Below are 17604 nucleotides of genomic sequence, written 5' to 3' on the forward strand. Positions count from 1 at the left end.
AGCGACGGATGGCTGTTCTGTTACTCCAAAGCTGCAAGAAGAGCCGGGCGGTCACCGGCGCTGAGGTTAGTTGGCTTATCCTCCTGCCCAACTGGTTCCCGACCGCTGGCTGTATTTTTACGGCCAGCGGTCAGGGACGGGTCCTTAAAACCCGAGCCATAGACTTTCTACGGCTCGGGTTTTAACTTGCTGCCCGCGCGATCGGGCAGCTGAATGTCGGGTCTCCGGCTGTCAGTGACTGCCGGGGACGCTGAGGAGAAGACAGAAGCAGCTATTCTGCTTCTGTCTTCTCCGATGTCTTCTTACACAGCGTTCAATGAATGTGTATAGGAATAGAGACAGCAGCAACGGCGCGGTCTCTATTCCTCCCGGTGATCATGTGACTGGTCACATGATCGCCGGGTGCCGTTAGTGGCAGACTGTTGCTGGGTCTAACTAGACCCAGCACAGCCCTATTAGTGACAATCGTCACTATGAGAGGGCTGATTTCCCCTGTAACTGGGGCTGCTGTGCAGCTCCAGTTACAGTGGAAAAACATGGTGTAAAAGAAAGAAAAAGTATATATAAAGTTCCCCAAAGGTCTTTTTTGACCTTTGAGGATCAGACCACAGTAATAAAAAAATAATAAAGTAAAGTGCAAAAAAAAATGTAATAATAAATACACATAAAATACCCACCCCAAAAAAAACGTTCCCCCCGCCAATCATTGTTGTAACGCTAGCGCTGACCCAATTACCCTAATATAGACATGTAATATATAAAAATTTCCGGTAGACAATGACGATCACAAATAAAAGGTCTATTTTAGGGTAAAACTATGTTATTACCAAAAAAAAAATAGCTGAAACGTAAAAAAGCTTATTTTTTTACTATTATTTTCAAACTTTATGAATAAAAATTCTAAAATAGCAAAAAAGGTGTGCATAAAAACGATAAAAAACGAAACCTGCATTGTCTACGGAAAAAACGTCGCAAAAATCACGTCGTTTTTATTTTTATAAAAATGTGTGTTTGGTGCAACTTTGTAATTACGTTTTATTAAAAAATATTTTCACTTTTTGAGATACAGCTGCTTTGTATCCTGTATCCGTCAGGTCAGCAGGACTGACGGGATCAGTGAAACGGGCCCTGCGCAAAATTATAATCTTAGATGTGATAGATTTGAGGTGGATCCTGCGTGTCACTGATCCTGTCAGTCCTGCTGACCTGATGGATACAGGATACAAAGCAGCTGTATCTCAAAAAGTGAAAATATTTTTTAATAAAATCAATCAATCACACACATACTAATATATATATATAAAATGATATAAAGTTTTTAAATGTGTACATAACCTTGTGGCACTATATACAAGGGGGGGGCGCTGTGTGCCACTATATACAAGGGGGAGCGCTGTGTGCCACTATATACAAGGGGGAGCGCTGTGTGCCACTATATACAAGGGGGAGCGCTGTGTGCCACTATATACAAGGGGGAGCGCTGTGTGCCACTATATACAAGGGGGAGCGCTGTGTGCCACTATATACAAGGGAGAGCGCTGTGTGCCACTATATGCAAGGGGAGTGCTGTGTGGCACTATATACAAGGGGGGGCGCTGTGTGGCACTATACAAGGGGGAGCGCTGTGTGGCACTATACAAGGGGGAGCGCTGTGTGGCACTATATACAAGGGGGGGCTGTGTAGTGCTATCCACAGTGGTATGTGTGTGGCGCTCTTTATAGGGGGGGCTTTTTGGTGCTATTTACAAGAGGGGGAGAGCTGTGTGGCGCTCTCTACAGGGGGCTGTATGGCACTATCTATATGGGGCTGTGTGTAACGCTCTCTATGGGGGGGATGTGTGATATATAGAGGGGGCTGTGTATGGCGATATCTATGGGGGTGTGTAATATCTACAGGGGCTGTGTGTGGCACTATGTACAGGGGGCTGTGTGTATGTGGTGTTTTACAGTGTGTGGTATTATTATATTCAGGCACGCAGTGTTTGGTGCTATTATATTTAGGGGCACAGTATGTGGCACCATGATAACTTTATTTTCGTTTATAGGTGTGGAAATGTTGGAAAAGTGAGGAGACGTCTGAGTGGCAAATTCTGCAGAAATGAGTCATGGCCGGGAGAAGTCGTCATGAGCGCTGGACCAGATGGAGAAGAAAAGAGGAAAAAAACGACTAGAATCTGAGACGTCGTCACCTGTGAGTCTCTAGATTTATAGAGAATCTGTCACCTCTCCTGACATGTTTATTATAGGAATCCTTGTATTTCACAAAAAGTCTTTCTGCAGTCCAGGACTGATAGACAATTCCCCTTGTCAGGAGGTTGTGTCCCTGCACAGTGTGATACTCTCAGTATGTATGGACACAGCCCTGTGACAAGGGAAATCGTAACACTGTTAATGCTTGCCCAAAAAGGTAGTGTTAAAAATAGTTGCGGCAGGGCAGCGGTGAGGAAGGGGGGCCCAAGTTTGGGTAACAGCCCAGGGCCCATGGTCTACTTAATCCGCCACTGGAAATGAGCTTGTCAGAGTCGGCGATGAGGAGAATTCTCTGTGTTTTGTTTACATATGCTGTGATTGGTCATTCATTTTTGAATGACCAATCACAGCCATCGACGTCACAGGACCACTTTGATTGGTCCTGTGCCGGCGAGCAGCAAGTGTTTGTTGCTACTCGCCGCCGTGATCTGCCTGCTGTCACCATGTCAAGTGACATGGTGACAGTTTATCGTCTGGACGTTACTGTACGTGATAATGCGGGAATGCACCGCAGATTATTACGTACAGTAACGTGATCCGGCGGGAAGGGGTTAATAACCTCATTGACAGCATGCCGAGGCTTGTAAGTGCATGTGTTTCTGTGCATGGCACTCATACTCGATACTGAATAAATCAAGATGTTTGTAATATTTTGTTTCCATTTTTTTTTTTTTTTATAATTTGCATATAATTAACTTCGCTATCGATCCTGTGATTTCCACAATTCCAAAACGTCTCCTTCTTGGTGTTGCAATTTCAATTTATATACCACTTGTTGCTATTTGATGTGAATCCTATCGGGGATTGTGCATGGTGCTGAGACATATGGTACTCAAAGAGTCAGAGCAGTGCCGGCCTATCCTTTCTTTTATTTGAAATTGCATATGTATAGATAAATTTATGATTTCATTCAGAGCCTGTGTGGCGTGTTGTACGTGGGAGAGATAACACAAGAATGTTGATTACGGTTCCATGAGGCGCAAATAAAGACCATTTTACTGTAAAGGGAATGGTAGATTCACAATTATAGAGTTCTTCTGCATAAAGGGGTTTTCCAGCCAATAAAAATTGATGGCCTATCCTCAGGAAAGGTCATCAATAGCCGATGGGTCGGTGTCCGACTCCCAGGACACCTGCCGGTCAGCTGTTTTGAAGGGGCCGCAGCGCTCGTCGCCTTCATTTTTCCTTGCTCACTGTGAATCGTCGACACGCATTTAGCTGTGATTCACAGGTATTGCAGCCTTTTTCGCCACAACAATTTGAAATGAAGGGGAAGCAGAGCTCGTACAAGCCCTGAGGCCCCTGTAAAACAGATGATCAGCAGAGATCCCGGGAGTTGGACCCCGAACAGTCAGCTATTGATGGCCTATCCTGAGGATAGGCCATCCATTTTTATTGTCTGGAAAACCCCTTTAAGGGTATGCTCCTACAGGCCAGGTACGCTACAGATTTTGCAGCAGAATCTCATGAATCCGCAGGTAAATCAGTCAAAGAAATCTAAAGCAAATAGTGCGTTTTTGCTGCGCATATTGCTGGATGAATGCTATATAGCTGCGGAAATCATTACTAATGTTCAGCAACTGTTTTACCTGCGGATATAGTGTGAAGCATTGATTGTAGCAAATGTGCAACTGTGGATTTCCAGCAGTTTTTACAGCGTTTCCGCTGCGTAAATGCTCTACACGCCGCAAAGAAATTGAACTTGTGTATTTTTGTGTGGATTTTATGTTCCCCATTCAAGTCTATGGCCCAAATACGCAGCATAAATTCACATGCTGCGGAATTGATAGCTGCACTAGAGAACAATTTCCGGACGACTTTTCTGCGCTTTTCTTCTGTTGCGTGTGGCTTGGATTTGAAGAAATCTCTACCACTTTGCTGCTGCTGTAAATGCTGCGGAATTTTCGCACAGAATTCCGTTGCGGAAATTTCGCAGCGTATCCTGCCTGTAGGAACAGACTCTAAAGTGTCATTATCATTCAATATTTTTTACATAAATGGATGCCCCAGTTTACACTGATTAATGTAACACTTGTAAATAGATTATCTGTAGTGTTTTATTATGTACTGTAGATACAATTTAGGCTCTGTTCACACCTGCGTTGGGGTCCTGTTCGGACGTTCCGTCGGAGGTTTCTGTCAGAACGGGACCCTGAGCAGACACAAACTGACACCGACGGAAACCAGAGGTTTCCATCACCATTGATTTCAATGGTGACGGAGCCGGTGCCCCTGGTTTCCGTTTGTCTCTTTTATGCACCGGATCAGTAGTTTTGCCACAAGCAAAAGCGTAGTAGACTACGCTATCGCTACCAGCAAAATGACGGGCCCGGTGCACAAAAGAGGCAAACGGAAGCCACGGCACCGGTTCCGTCACCATTGAAATCAATGGTGATGGAGACGGAAACCTCTGGTTTCCGTCGGTGTCAGTTTGTGTCTGCTCAGGGTCCCGTTCTGACAGAATCCTCCGATGGAACGTCAGAACGGGACCCAAACGCAGATGTGAACAGAGCCTTATATATGCACTAATTTGTTAAATACATAACATTTTGGAAAAGCTATGCTCTCCCTAGAGGGAATAAACAAACACAAATGTATACAAGTTCATTAACCGCTGTGAAACTGCTATTGCATCTAAAAAATAATACAAAAATCTTTATCTTGGAATGAATGGAACTTGAAACTATGATACACTATTTGTTTAGATTGTATAATGGCTCACCTGCATTGTTTGTTGTTACAACCTTTGGTTTACAACGTGCTCCATCCCCTTTCATAGTGTATGCAGCAACAGTAATAGAATAAGTTGTTTCAGGTTGAAGTCCATCTATGATCATTTCCTGGTAATTCAAAAGAGAACAAAACTTCACCCATGTCTAAATATAGTACACTTAAGGTAGGTTTACATGGGCAAATATGTGCCCATAAAAAGCACTGATCGTCGAAAATTACAGGGAAGATGTGATGCAGATACCGATGATTTTTCAGAGCAGAATAAAATATAAAATCAGCTGATGAATGAGAGTTTGCTTGTTCGTCGGATGGTTGCTGCCCTGTTTACACAGGGCAATGATCTAGAATGAGCGTTCGTTTGAACGTTTGTTCAACCGATCAGTGGTTCGCGTAAAAGGGCCTTTATACTATAGATTTAGGAATGGCATATGTAAGTTCTGCATGCATACGACTTAGATAACAAGAACATGTTAAGTATATAACACACACGTAGTAATGGCATCATTACTGGACTAGATATGTTAAGCTCGCGCCGGCACTATGTTTGGCGTTGCTGTCAAATAGCCCGTTAATGGCTGCATGTTAATTGCGGGTAAAACGGCCCTTTACTTGCAAAATCGTGCACCCATTAATGAATACACATTATAGCGGCGCAGTTGTTCGGCCGCATCGCGCCTGGCCAGGGCTGCCCTGTTTGGACTTCGAGATATACAAGACCTGGCCAACTAACTGCCTTTTTGGATTAACAATAATGGCTAGCAAATACATGTTCAGTATTGACCACAAAATTGAATTATTCCCCATTTTAGTGCTCACAACAAATGGTCTACACAATAGGGCAACAACTATCACCACATATAGTAGTGTCACCATGCCAGTGGGAATCATATTGTTGCCCTAATGGGTTGGTCAAAATGTGGTGTGAGCACAGAAATAATATCCAGATAAAATCGCAAATACCATTGTGCCTACCACAAAAAAGTAGCCATAACATTTTTGGAAAAACAGGTCAGTGATCATAAAAAAACCACATAGCAGTGTCCATACAAATTGTTAACACTTGCCGACTGTTTTTACCATTCTTTCTTCCCGCTTTCCAAAAGCCATAACTTTTTTTTTATTTTTCCATCAACATAGCCTTATGAGGGCTTGTTTTTTTGTGGTACGAGATGTAGTTTCTAATGGCAACATTTAATGTATCATATAATGTTCTGAAACACTAACACAATTTCAAATTTTTTGGTGTTTGGATTGGTAAAAACGACAGGTTATCTTTATTCTGCGGGTCAATACAAATACAGGGATACTAATTTTATATGGTTTAATTTACGTTCTACTACTTTTATAAAATAAAACCAATTTGTTAAAAAAAAATATGTTTTTGTGTCGCCATATTCTGAAACCCATCTTATTTATTTTTCCGTCGATGGAGCGGTGTGAGGGCTTATTTTATGTGGAGCACCATTTAGGGGTACATAACCACTATATTGGGGCACAAATAAGACCTAACTACTATATAGGGGCACAAAGGGGACCTAAGTACTATATGGGGGCATCAAAGGGGACCTAACATGGGGACACAAAGGGTTCCCAATTACTACATGCGAGCTCAAAGGAGGACCTAACTACTATATATGGACAGAAAGGAGGACCTGACTACTATGGAAGCATTCCTTCGTAGGGAGGGCAGCATTGCTGTGTGGGGCCTAAGTGAGTGAGCATTCTTTTGGTCTAAGGCTCTATGGATGGTAAGTTTTTGTAAAGGGTGGGGAATAGGTGGGGAGGGTGATGTAAAAGCGAGGAGCCAAACATGTTTGTGTTGCAAATTCTGCAGGGGCGATTCGTGACTGGAAGAAGTCGTCATGGTGTTCTGGGCCGGATGAAGAAGAAAAGGGAAAGTGAACAACTCCAATCTAAGTTGTCACCTGTGAGCCACTGTATGTAAATATACTGTAATCACTTATATAGTCTACAGAGAGCCTATGTAGAACTGGTATCTACCACTATATGGTCACTGTATAGTGGTAATATTGGTCTTTGTTTTACTACACACGTTTACTACACAACTAAGAGTGGGTTGCATTATTTCTATATAGCTGAAGGGTGGGCCCAGTGTTCACCAGTCAGACACTGGTAGGAGTACCCTATTCTTAAAGAGGCTCTGTCACCAGATTTTGCAACCCCTATCTGCTATTGCAGCAGATAGGCGCTGCAATGTAGATTACAGTAACGTTTTTATTTTTAAAAAACGAGCATTTTTGGCCAAGTTATGACCATTTTCGTATTTATGCAAATGAGGCTTGCAAAAGTACAACTGGGCGTGTTGAAAAGTAAAAGTACAACTGGGCGTTTATTATGTGCGTACATCGGGGCGTGTTTACTACTTTTACTAGCTGGGCGTTGTGCATAGAAGTATCATCCACTTCTCTTCACAACGCCCAGCTTCTGGCAGTGCAGACACAGCCGTGTTCTCCAGAGATCACGCTGTGTCGTCACTCACAGGTCCTGCATCGTGTCAGACGAGCGAGGACACATCGGCACCAGAGGCTACAGATGATTCTGCAGCAGCATCGACGTTTGCAGGTAAATCGATGTAGCTACTTACCTGCAAATGCTGATGCTGCTGCAGAATCAACTGTAGCCTCTGGTGCCGACACGATGCAGGACCTGTGAGTGACGTCACAGTGCTGCACTGCCAGAAGCTGGGCGTTGTGAAGAGAAGTGGATGACACTTCTATACACAACGCCCAGCTAGTAAAAGTAGTAAACACGCCCCGATGTACGCACATAATACACGCCCAGTTGTACTTTTACTTTTCAACACGCCCAGTTGTACTTTTGCAAGCCTCATTTGCATAAATACGAAAATGGTCATAACTTGGCCAAAAATGCTCGTTTTTTAAAAATAAAAACGTTACAGTAATCTACATTGCAGCGCCTATCTGCTTCAATAGCAGATAGGGGCTGCAAAATCTGGTGACAGAGCCTCTTTAAGCCAATACTCAGTTCCTCCAATGTGATTTTGTGTAGATGAAGCAACCAGGAAAAAAAAATAAAGAAATGGCCATGCTGAAGATTCTGCTGTCAATATGTTAACCCCTTAGTGACCAGCCCATTTTAGGCCTTAATGACCAAGCTATTTTATTCGTTTTTCTATAGTCGCATTCAAAGAGCTATAACGTTTTTATTTTTTCGTCTACATAGCTGTATGAGGACTTGTTTTTTGCGGGATTAGTTGTGCTTTTTAATAGCACCATTTTTGGGTACATATAATTTTTATATTAACTTTTATTAACCTTTTTGGGGGGATTATAACAAAAACCTGAAATTCCGCCATTGTTCTATGCGTTTTTAAATTGACGCCGTTCACTGTGCAATGTAATTAACATGTTACCTTTATTCTATGGGTCGGTACGATTACGGCGATACCACATATGTAGAGATTTCTTATGTTTTACAACTTTTGCACAATAAAAACACTTTTGAACTAAAATTATTTGTTTTTGCATCGTCGCTTTCCAAGAGCCGTAATTTTTTTATTTTTCCATCAATGTAGTGGTTTTTTGGGCTTGTTTTCTGCGGGACAAGACGTAGTTTTGAATGGTACTGTTTTGGGGTGCATGGGACTTATTGATTCATTTTTATTATGACTTTTTTGGGGGGCAATGGAAAAAAATTGCAATTTCGCCATGGTTTTTTGCGTTTTTTTTTTACGGTGTTCACCTTGCGGTTTAAATGACATAACTTTATTAATGGAGTCATTACGGTCGCAGCGATACCACATGTGTGTACTTTTTTTTTTTTTTTTACACTTTTACTAAATAAAACCACTTTTTATGGAAAAAAATGATTTTATTTATTTTTTTACTGTACTTTTTATTAATAATCTTTATTTCACTTTGATGACTTATTTTATTAGTCCCACTAGGGGACTTTACTGTGCGATGTTCCGATCGCTGCTATAATGCTTTGGTATACTTCGTATACCAGAGCATTATTGCCTGTCAGTGTAAATCTGACAGGCAATCTGTTAGGACGTGCCTCCGGCGCGTCCTAACAGGCATATGTCCAGGGCAGACCTGGGGGCTTTTATCAAGCCCCCGGCTGCCATGACACCCCATCGGAGACCCGCGATTGCATTCGCGGGCCGCCGATGGGTGACAGAGGGAGCGCACTCCCTTTGTAAACAAAGTTAAATGCCGCGGTCGCTATTGACGGCGGCATTTAACGGGTTAAACGGCCGCGATTGAAGTAAACTTCGATCGCGGGCGTTGGAGCAGGAGCTCAGCTGTCATCAGACAGCAGAGCCCCGGCTCCTGCCTGCACGGGAGACCCGTGCAGGACTTAGACTAGGCTGACGTGAAAAGGCGTCAGCCTAGCCTAAAGCCCATTAGTGACTCACGTGAAAAGGCGTATTGGTGGTCACTAAGGGGTTAAAGGATAACTAAACGTTCAACAAACTTCTGACGTGTCATAGTGACATGTCTTAAGTTTTGATGGGTGGGGGTCTGAGCAGTGAGTCCCCCACCAATCGCTAAAACTAAGCGGTAGAAGTGCTCGTGTGAGAGCTGAACCGCTCAGTCCCTGTTCGGCTTTTTCCGGAAAGTCGATGTAGCGGTGCACGGGCACATTCTATTGAGCCCATACACCGCTACATTGATTTCCGGAAAAAGCTGAACAAAAGCACTTCTGCCGCTTCATTTTAAGGATTGGTGGTGGTCTCAGTGCTCTGACCCCCACCAATCCAAACTTCTGACACGTCACTATGGCATGTCAGAAGTCTATTGAACGTTTAGTTACCTTTTAACTGCTAGCGTAATAAAGATTTGAGACAGTGCACCAAATGACAAAGTTGAAAACAAGGTGTTTATTCACCCATGCAGCAAAGTTTCAGCCCTTATAGGGGGTGTTTTTTTTAAGCCACTTGAAAAAAAACCACGATCACGGATCTAAGACGACGCGCACCCACTCTGGTTTCTGTCAGTATGGACATTTAATTGTAAACTGCCAGAATGTTTCACTGACCAAAAGACAATGGAAGTATCCGTATTTTTTTGTCCCCATATGATTGCAGAGTATAGTAACCACTACACTGGATCTTGTTTGACTCTCAAGATAATATGACTGAGGATCTGTTCAATCAAAATAATCATCAAAGTTGAGTTGCTAGGCATACAGAGTTGCCCTTCAGTCCTATCATAAAAGTCCTTATTTTTTGAAGTACTTGTCTGGATAAAGAGTTCCGGAGTTGATCAGATGGATTGAGGATTAAAGAGAATATGACTAACTACCGTAGGCAGATAGACCAGTTTAAACTGTATCTACTATTGTGCCCACCACCGTCATGTACCATTGTAGCTTGGTACTTGGAAAGACTAAACCCGTGTCCTAAATTATAAATGCCTTGAGGTAAGTCAAATGCACTGTAAAAGTAAGCTGCACAAGAAAGAAGAAGAATAGGTGGATATACAGTATATTTAACCCCTTCCCGCTTTGGCCACTTTTGACCTTCCTGACAGAGCCTCATTTTTCCAATCTGACATGTTTCACTTTATGTGGTAATCACTTCGGAATGCTTTCACCTATCAAAGCGATTTTGAGATTGTTTTCTCGTGACACATTGGACTTTATGTTACTGGCAAAATTTGCTCGATACAGTCAGTATTTAATTGTTAAAAACACCAAAATTTAGTGAAAAATTGCAAAAATTAGCATTTTTCTAAATTTAAATGTATCTGCTTGTAAGACAGGCAGTTATACCACACAAAATTGTTGCTAATTAACATCTCCCATATGTCTACTTTAGATCGGCATCGTTTTTTGAATATCGTTTTATTTTTCTAGGACGTTACAAGGCTTAGAACTTTAGCTGCAATTTCTCACATTTTCAATAAAATTTCAAAAGGCTATTTTTTCAGGGGGCAGTTCAGTTGTGAAGTGGCTTTGAGGGCTTTATATATTAGAAACCCCAAATAAGTCACCCCATTTTAAAAACTTCACCCCTCAAAGTATTCAAAACAGCATTTAGAAAGTTTAACCCTTTAGACGTTTCACGGGAATTAAAGCAAAGTGGAGGTGAAATTTACTTTTTTTTCGTTGCAGAAATTCATATTTAATCCATTTTTTTTGTAACACAGAAGGTTTTACCAGAGAAATGCAACTCAATATTTATTGTCCAGAGTCTGCAGTTTTTAGAAATATCCCACGTTGCCCTAGTGTGCTAATGGACTGAAGCACCGGCCTCAGAAGCAAAGGAGTACCTAGTGAGTCTTGGGGCCTCCTTTTTATTAGAAAATATTTTAGGTACCATGTCAGGTTTGAAGGGCTCTTGCGGTGCCAAAACAGTGGAAATCCCCCAAAAGTGACCCCATTTGGGAAACTAGACCCCTCTAGGGGTATAGTGAGCATTTCGACCCTACAGGTTTATTGCAGAAATTAAAATCTACATTCTTTCAAAGAAAATGTAGGCTTAGCTAATTTTTTCTCATTTTCACAAGGACTAAAGGAGAAAAAGCACCACCACATTTGTAAAGTAATTTCTCCCGATAAAAATAACACCCCACACGTAGTCCTAAATAGCTGTTTTGACACAAGGCAGGGCTTAGAAGGGAAAGAGCGCCATTTGGCTTTTGGAGCTCAAATTTAGCAGGAATGGTTTGGGGAGGCCATGTCACATTTGCAAAGCCCCCGAATGGACGAAACAGTGGAAACCTCCCACAAGTGACCCAATTTTGGAAACTACACCCCCTAAAGAAATAATCTACCGGTGCAGTGAGCATTTTGACCCCATAGGGGTATTATAGATTTTATTAGGATTGGTCAGTGAAAATAAAAAAAAACCTTTTTCTTCAATAAGACGTAAATTTTCATTTTCTCAATAAATAAAAGAAAAAACAACAACAAAAGTTTTTAAAGCAATTTCTCCTGAGTACGGCAAAACCCGATATTTGGTCCTAAACTGCTGTTTGAGCCCACAGTAGGGCTCAGAAAGGAAGGAGTGCCATTTGGCTTTTGGAGTGCAGATTTTGCTGGATTGGTTTCTGGGCTGTATGTCGTATTTGCAAAGCCCAGACCCCATTTTGGAAACTAAACCCCTGAAGGTATTCACCTAGGGGTGTAGCGAGCATTTTAACCCTGCAGGTGTTTTGCAGAAATCAGTGTGCACTGGATGTTGCAGAGTGAAAATTTTATTTTTTCCATAGATACGCCAATATGTGGTGCCCAGCTTGTGCCACCATAACAAGACAGCTCTCTAATTATTATGCTGTGTTTACCGGTTTTAGAAACGCCCTACATGTGGCCCTAATCTTTTGCCTGGACTACCGACAGGGCTCAGGAGTGAGAGAGAACCATGCGAAATTGAGGTCTAATTTTGAAACTTACACAGTATTGGTTCACAATTGCAGAGGCTCGGATGTGAAACAATAAAAAGAAACCCCTGAGAAGTGACCACATTTGGAAACTACACCCCTCAAGGCATTTATTAAAGGGTGTAGTGAGCATTTTCACCCCACAGGTCTTTCCCATAAATGATTGCGCTGCGGATGGTGCAAAGTAAAAATTACAATTTTTCCCTAAATGTGACAATTCAGTGGGAAATATGTTGTGCCCATCTTGTGCCACTGGTGACACACCCCAAAAATTGTTAAAAGGGTTCTCCCAGGTATGGCGATGCCACATATGTGGAAGTAAACTACTGTTTGGGCACACTGTAGGGCTCAGAAGGGAGGGAGCACCATTTAGCTATTGGAGCGTGGATTTTGCTTGGTAGTAGTTTTGTTTGGAGTATTACTGGTGTTTCAGTTTATAATGTGGGGCATATGTAAGCTGGGCAGAGTACATCAGGGGCATAGTCAGGTGGTATAATAATGCGGTAAACAATAAAATAATCCATAGATGTGTGTTACGCTGTGAAGCAATCCTTTCTGCACAGGCCGGTGTCGCACTGATAAATGGTGTCCTTACTTATCTCCCATTTGGTTCACACTCGGCACCTTTGCAGTTTGAGGAATTTTTCTGGGAAGTGTTGTCCTGGTATAATATGGGCACCCTCGCTTCTAGCAGATATGTTTGGGCCCTCCCATGCCTGGTTCCCTAAATTTAGTGACAACTGCATATTTTTCTTTTCTGACTTATTGGAGCCTTAACTAATTATATTTTTTCATAGACGTAGTGGTAGAAGGGCTGCTTTTTTTGCGGGACGAGCTGTTATTATTGGTACCATTTTTGGGTACATGCAACTTTTTGATCACTTATTATCCTTTTTTCTGGGAGGACAGGTAACCAAATAACAGCAATTCTGCCATAGTTTTTTTTTTTTTATACAGCATTCACCATGCGTTATAAATGACTTGTTACCTTCATTCTGCGAGTCAGTACGATTCCGGCGATAACTAATTTTTTAGAACTTTTTTATGTTTTACAACTTTTTGCACAATAATTTTTTCATCGACGGAGCTGTATGAGGGCTTGTTTTTTTGCGAGACGAGTAATAGTTTTTATAAGTACCATTTTTGGATACATGCGACTTTTTGATCATTTTTTATTTAAATTTTTGTAAGACAAAGTGACCAAAAAAAGCAATTCTGGCATTATTTTTTTTATGTTGTTTTTTACGGCGTTCACTGCAAGGGACAACTAAAATAATATTTTTATAGTTCAGGTCATTACGGACACGGCGATACCAAATACCGATTGTGTTTTATGTTATTACTTGAAACTTTTATTTTATTTTTTACAACTTTTATTTTTACTTATTTTACACTTTTCTTTAGTCCCACTAGGGGACTTGAAGGTCCAACTGTTTGATTGATGTTCTAATACATTGCACTACCTATGTAGTGCAATGTATTAGAACTGTCAGTTATTCACTAACAGCAAGCCGATCAGGCTCTGGCTCCGGTCGGGAGCCTAATCGGCTTCCGTAATGGCAGACAGGAGGCCATTGTTTGGCCTCCTGTTAAAACAGTAGCAGTCGCCAGCCTTGCCATCGCATGGCAGGCTGCCGATTTGCTACAAACCACTTTGATGCAGTGATCGCATTGGATCGCTGCATCGAAGGGGTTAATGGCAGGAATCTGAGCTAGCTCCGGTTCCTGACGATACATCGGGGTATCCGCTGTAACATACAGCGGACACCCACTGCTGATGACGCCGGCTCAGCTTCTGAGCCGGAAGCTGAGCGGGCACCATCTTGCCGATGGTACTGGAAGCCTTTTAGGCCCCGCCGCCGAGCGGGGCATAGGAGGCTTCCGTTGCTGGCAGACCAAGAGGTAAGTATTAGGCCTCAGATAGCCTTTGCAGCCACCGGCAACCTAGCGACCACAATGCTCTATTGAACGCAGCATCTGAGCGGTTAATCGGCCGGTTCGGATGCTAGCTCCAGCACCCAGCAGTGATTGTGTGGGCTCAGCTCCTAAGCCCGCACTATCACCGCAACGTAATGGTACTGCGCTTTGCGGGAAGCCCTTCCCGATTGCACCGTATATATACGGCGGATGTCGGGAAGGGGTTAAAATTATCCAAATAATAATAATAATAAATTAACAGTTATTTCCCAGATTGCTTTACTCCACAGCATAAGTACTCTAAATTAAAGTGTACCTCTACCAATGTATTTAAATTAAACAATCAGGCAAGTAAAACCATCCCAACTGATATGTTCTGATTCTCGGACCTTTTTTTATTTTTTTCAAATATGTCACGAATTACTAAAAAAAACACAACTTAAAGGGGTTTTCCCACGAGAGACATTTACAGTGAAGGAAATAAGTATTTGATCCCTTGCTGATTTTGTAAGTTTGCCCACTGTCAAAGACATGAACAGTCTAGAATTTTTAGGCTAGGTTAATTTTACCAGTGAGAGATAGATTATATTTTAAAAAAAACAGAAAATCACATTGTCAAAATTATATATATTTATTTGCATTGTGCACAGAGAAATAAGTATTTGATCCCTGTGGCAAACAAGACTTAATACTTGGTAGCAAAACCCCTGTTGGCAAGCACAGCAGTCAGACATTTTTTGTAGTTGATGATGAGGTTTGCACACATGTTAGATGGAATTTTGGCCCACTCCTCTTTGCAGATCATCTGTAAATCATTAAGATTTCGAGGCTGTCGCTTGGCAACTCGGATCTTCAGCTCCCTCCATAAGTTTTTGATGGGATTAAGGTCTGGAGACTGGCTAGGCCACTCCATGACCTTAATGTGCTTCTTTTAGAGCCACTCCTTTGTTGCCTTGGCTGTATGTTTCGGGTCATTGTCATGCTGGAAGACCCAGCCACGAGCCATTTTTAATGTCCTGGTGGAGGGAAGGAGGTTGTCACTCAGGATTTGACGGTACATGGCTCCATCCATTCTCCCATTGATGCGGTGAAGTAGTCCTGTGCCCTTAGCAGAGAAACACCCCCAAAACATAATGTTTCCACCTCCATGCTTGACAGTGGGGACGGTGTTCTTTGGGTCATAGGCAGCATTTCTCTTCCTCCAAACACGGCGAGTTGAGTTAATGCCAAAGAGCTCAATTTTAGTCTCATCTGACCACAGCACCTTCTCCCAATCACTCTCAGAATAATCCAGATGTTCATTTGCAAACTTCAGACGGGCCTGTACATGTTCCTTCTTGAGCAGGGGGACCTTGCGGGCACTGCAGGATTTTAATCCATTACGGCGTAATGAGTTACCAATGGTTTTCTTGGTGACTGTGGTCCCAGCTGCCTTGAGATCATTAACAAGTTTCCCCCGTGTAGTTTTCGGCTGAGCTCTCAACCTTCCTCAGGATCAAGGATACCCCACGAGGTGAGATTTTGCATGGAGCCCCAGATCGATGTCGATTGATAGTCATTTTGTATGTCTTCCATTTTCTTGCTATTTCACCAACAGTTGTCTCCTTCTCACCCAGCGTCTTACTTATGGTTTTGTAGCCCATTCCAGCCTTGTGCAGGTCTATGATCTTGTCCCTGACATCCTTAGAAAGCTCTTTGGTCTTGCCCATGTTGTAGAGGTTAGAGTCAGACTGATTAATTGAGTCTGTGGACAGGAGTCTTTTATACAGGTGACCATTTAAGACAGCTGTCTTTAATGCAGGCACCAAGTTGATTTGGAGTGTGTAACTGGTCTGGAGGAGGCTGAACTCTTAATGGTTGGTAGGGGATCAAATACTTATTTCTCTGTGCACAATGCAAATAAATATATATCATTTTGACTATGTGATTTTTTTTATGTAATCTATCTCTCACTGCTAAAATTAACCTAGCCTAAAAATTCTAGACTGTTCATGACTTTGACAGTGGGCAAACTTACAAAATCAGCAAGGGATCAAATACTTATTTCCTTCACTGTATGACACAGCCACAGAATATGTCAAATGCCAGATAGATGCGGGTCCCAGCTCTGGGACCCGCACTTATCTCCAGAACGCTGTGTGTTGCAGCTGAATGAGGTGTTTTCCGACTATGGAAAACGTTATATGGTCGTGACTTACGTAAACAGCGTAACTCGCGGAGCTACGCTGTTTACGTTAGTCTCATAGAACTTAATGGTAGTTATGGAAACAGCGTAGCTCGCATGCTACGCTGCTTCTGTAACTGCCATTCACTACTATTGGAGTTACGGAAACAGCGCAGCTCAGCGAGTTATGCGGTTTACGTAGCTCACGACCATATAACGTTTTTTATGGTCGGAAAACAACTCATTCAGCCGCAACACACAGTGGCTGTACGGGGTTTAGGGGGCCCCGTTCTGGAGATAGGTGCGGGTCCCAGAGGTTGGACCCATATCTATCTGACATTTATGACATATCCTGTGGATGTGTCATAAATGTCTCTCGTGGGAAAACCCCTTTAACGGCTATGTACACCATTTCAAGACATTTTTATTTATTTTTTTAAATCGCTATCAATGTGTTTTGCAACTTTATATTTAGCTTTTATTTATGTATACAGAGCAGCTGTATCGTGCACTAAGACCGGAATCCGTCAGCTCCACGGGACTGATGGGTTCAGTGTCAGTGGGTTCTGCGTGTCTCTGACACGCAGGATCCACCTGTAAGTGATCACATCTAAGTTATGAACCGCTGACACTAAACCTTTCAGTCCCGCGGACCTGATGGGTACAGGATTTAAGCGCAAGATACAGTTGCTCTGAACATAGAGCAGCTGTATCTCAAAAAGTAAAAATACTTTTTTCATAAAAACGAAACTATAAAGTTGCAAAAAACACACTGATGGGCATTTTTTTTTTTAAATAATTAAAAAAATCTCTAAAATAAATTTTGTTTTAAAAAAAAATAAAAAATAAAAAAAAAATAAAAAATAAATCGCTTTCCAAGGTGTACATAGCCTCTAAGACAAAAAAGTCTCAACTTGTTCTCAGTAAATTGTGAGATATGTTAACTTGAAGGAACTTTGCTGTTATTTTCTTGTGTAACATTGCTCTGTTTTTTTTCCCTACTGGTGCCAAAACGACAAGCTACATCATGCCTGTGCCTTTTCACGAAGAAAAAATATTCTGCATACAAAACCTAAAATATACAATGAAGGCAAACGTAACAGTACCTTCATGCATTTGGTTAATAAGGGGGTACGTTAACCGGTTGAGGACCGCCCACTGTATATATAC

General features: G+C 42.0%; 1 protein-coding gene across 1 annotated transcript in view; it reads right to left on the reverse strand.

Annotated features, from left to right (window-relative positions):
* Nucleotides 1-17604, reverse strand: part of PTPRS (protein tyrosine phosphatase receptor type S) — a 523802-nt gene that overhangs the window by 272909 nt on the left and 233289 nt on the right. The window contains exon 15 of the mRNA XM_075864303.1: nucleotides 4973-5090. Within this exon, the coding sequence (XP_075720418.1) occupies nucleotides 4973-5090 (118 nt within the window). The remainder of the gene's footprint in view (nucleotides 1-4972; nucleotides 5091-17604) is intronic.

The sequence above is a fragment of the Rhinoderma darwinii genome, chromosome 1, assembly GCF_050947455.1.
Source record: "Rhinoderma darwinii isolate aRhiDar2 chromosome 1, aRhiDar2.hap1, whole genome shotgun sequence".
Taxonomy (NCBI): domain Eukaryota; kingdom Metazoa; phylum Chordata; class Amphibia; order Anura; family Rhinodermatidae; genus Rhinoderma; species Rhinoderma darwinii.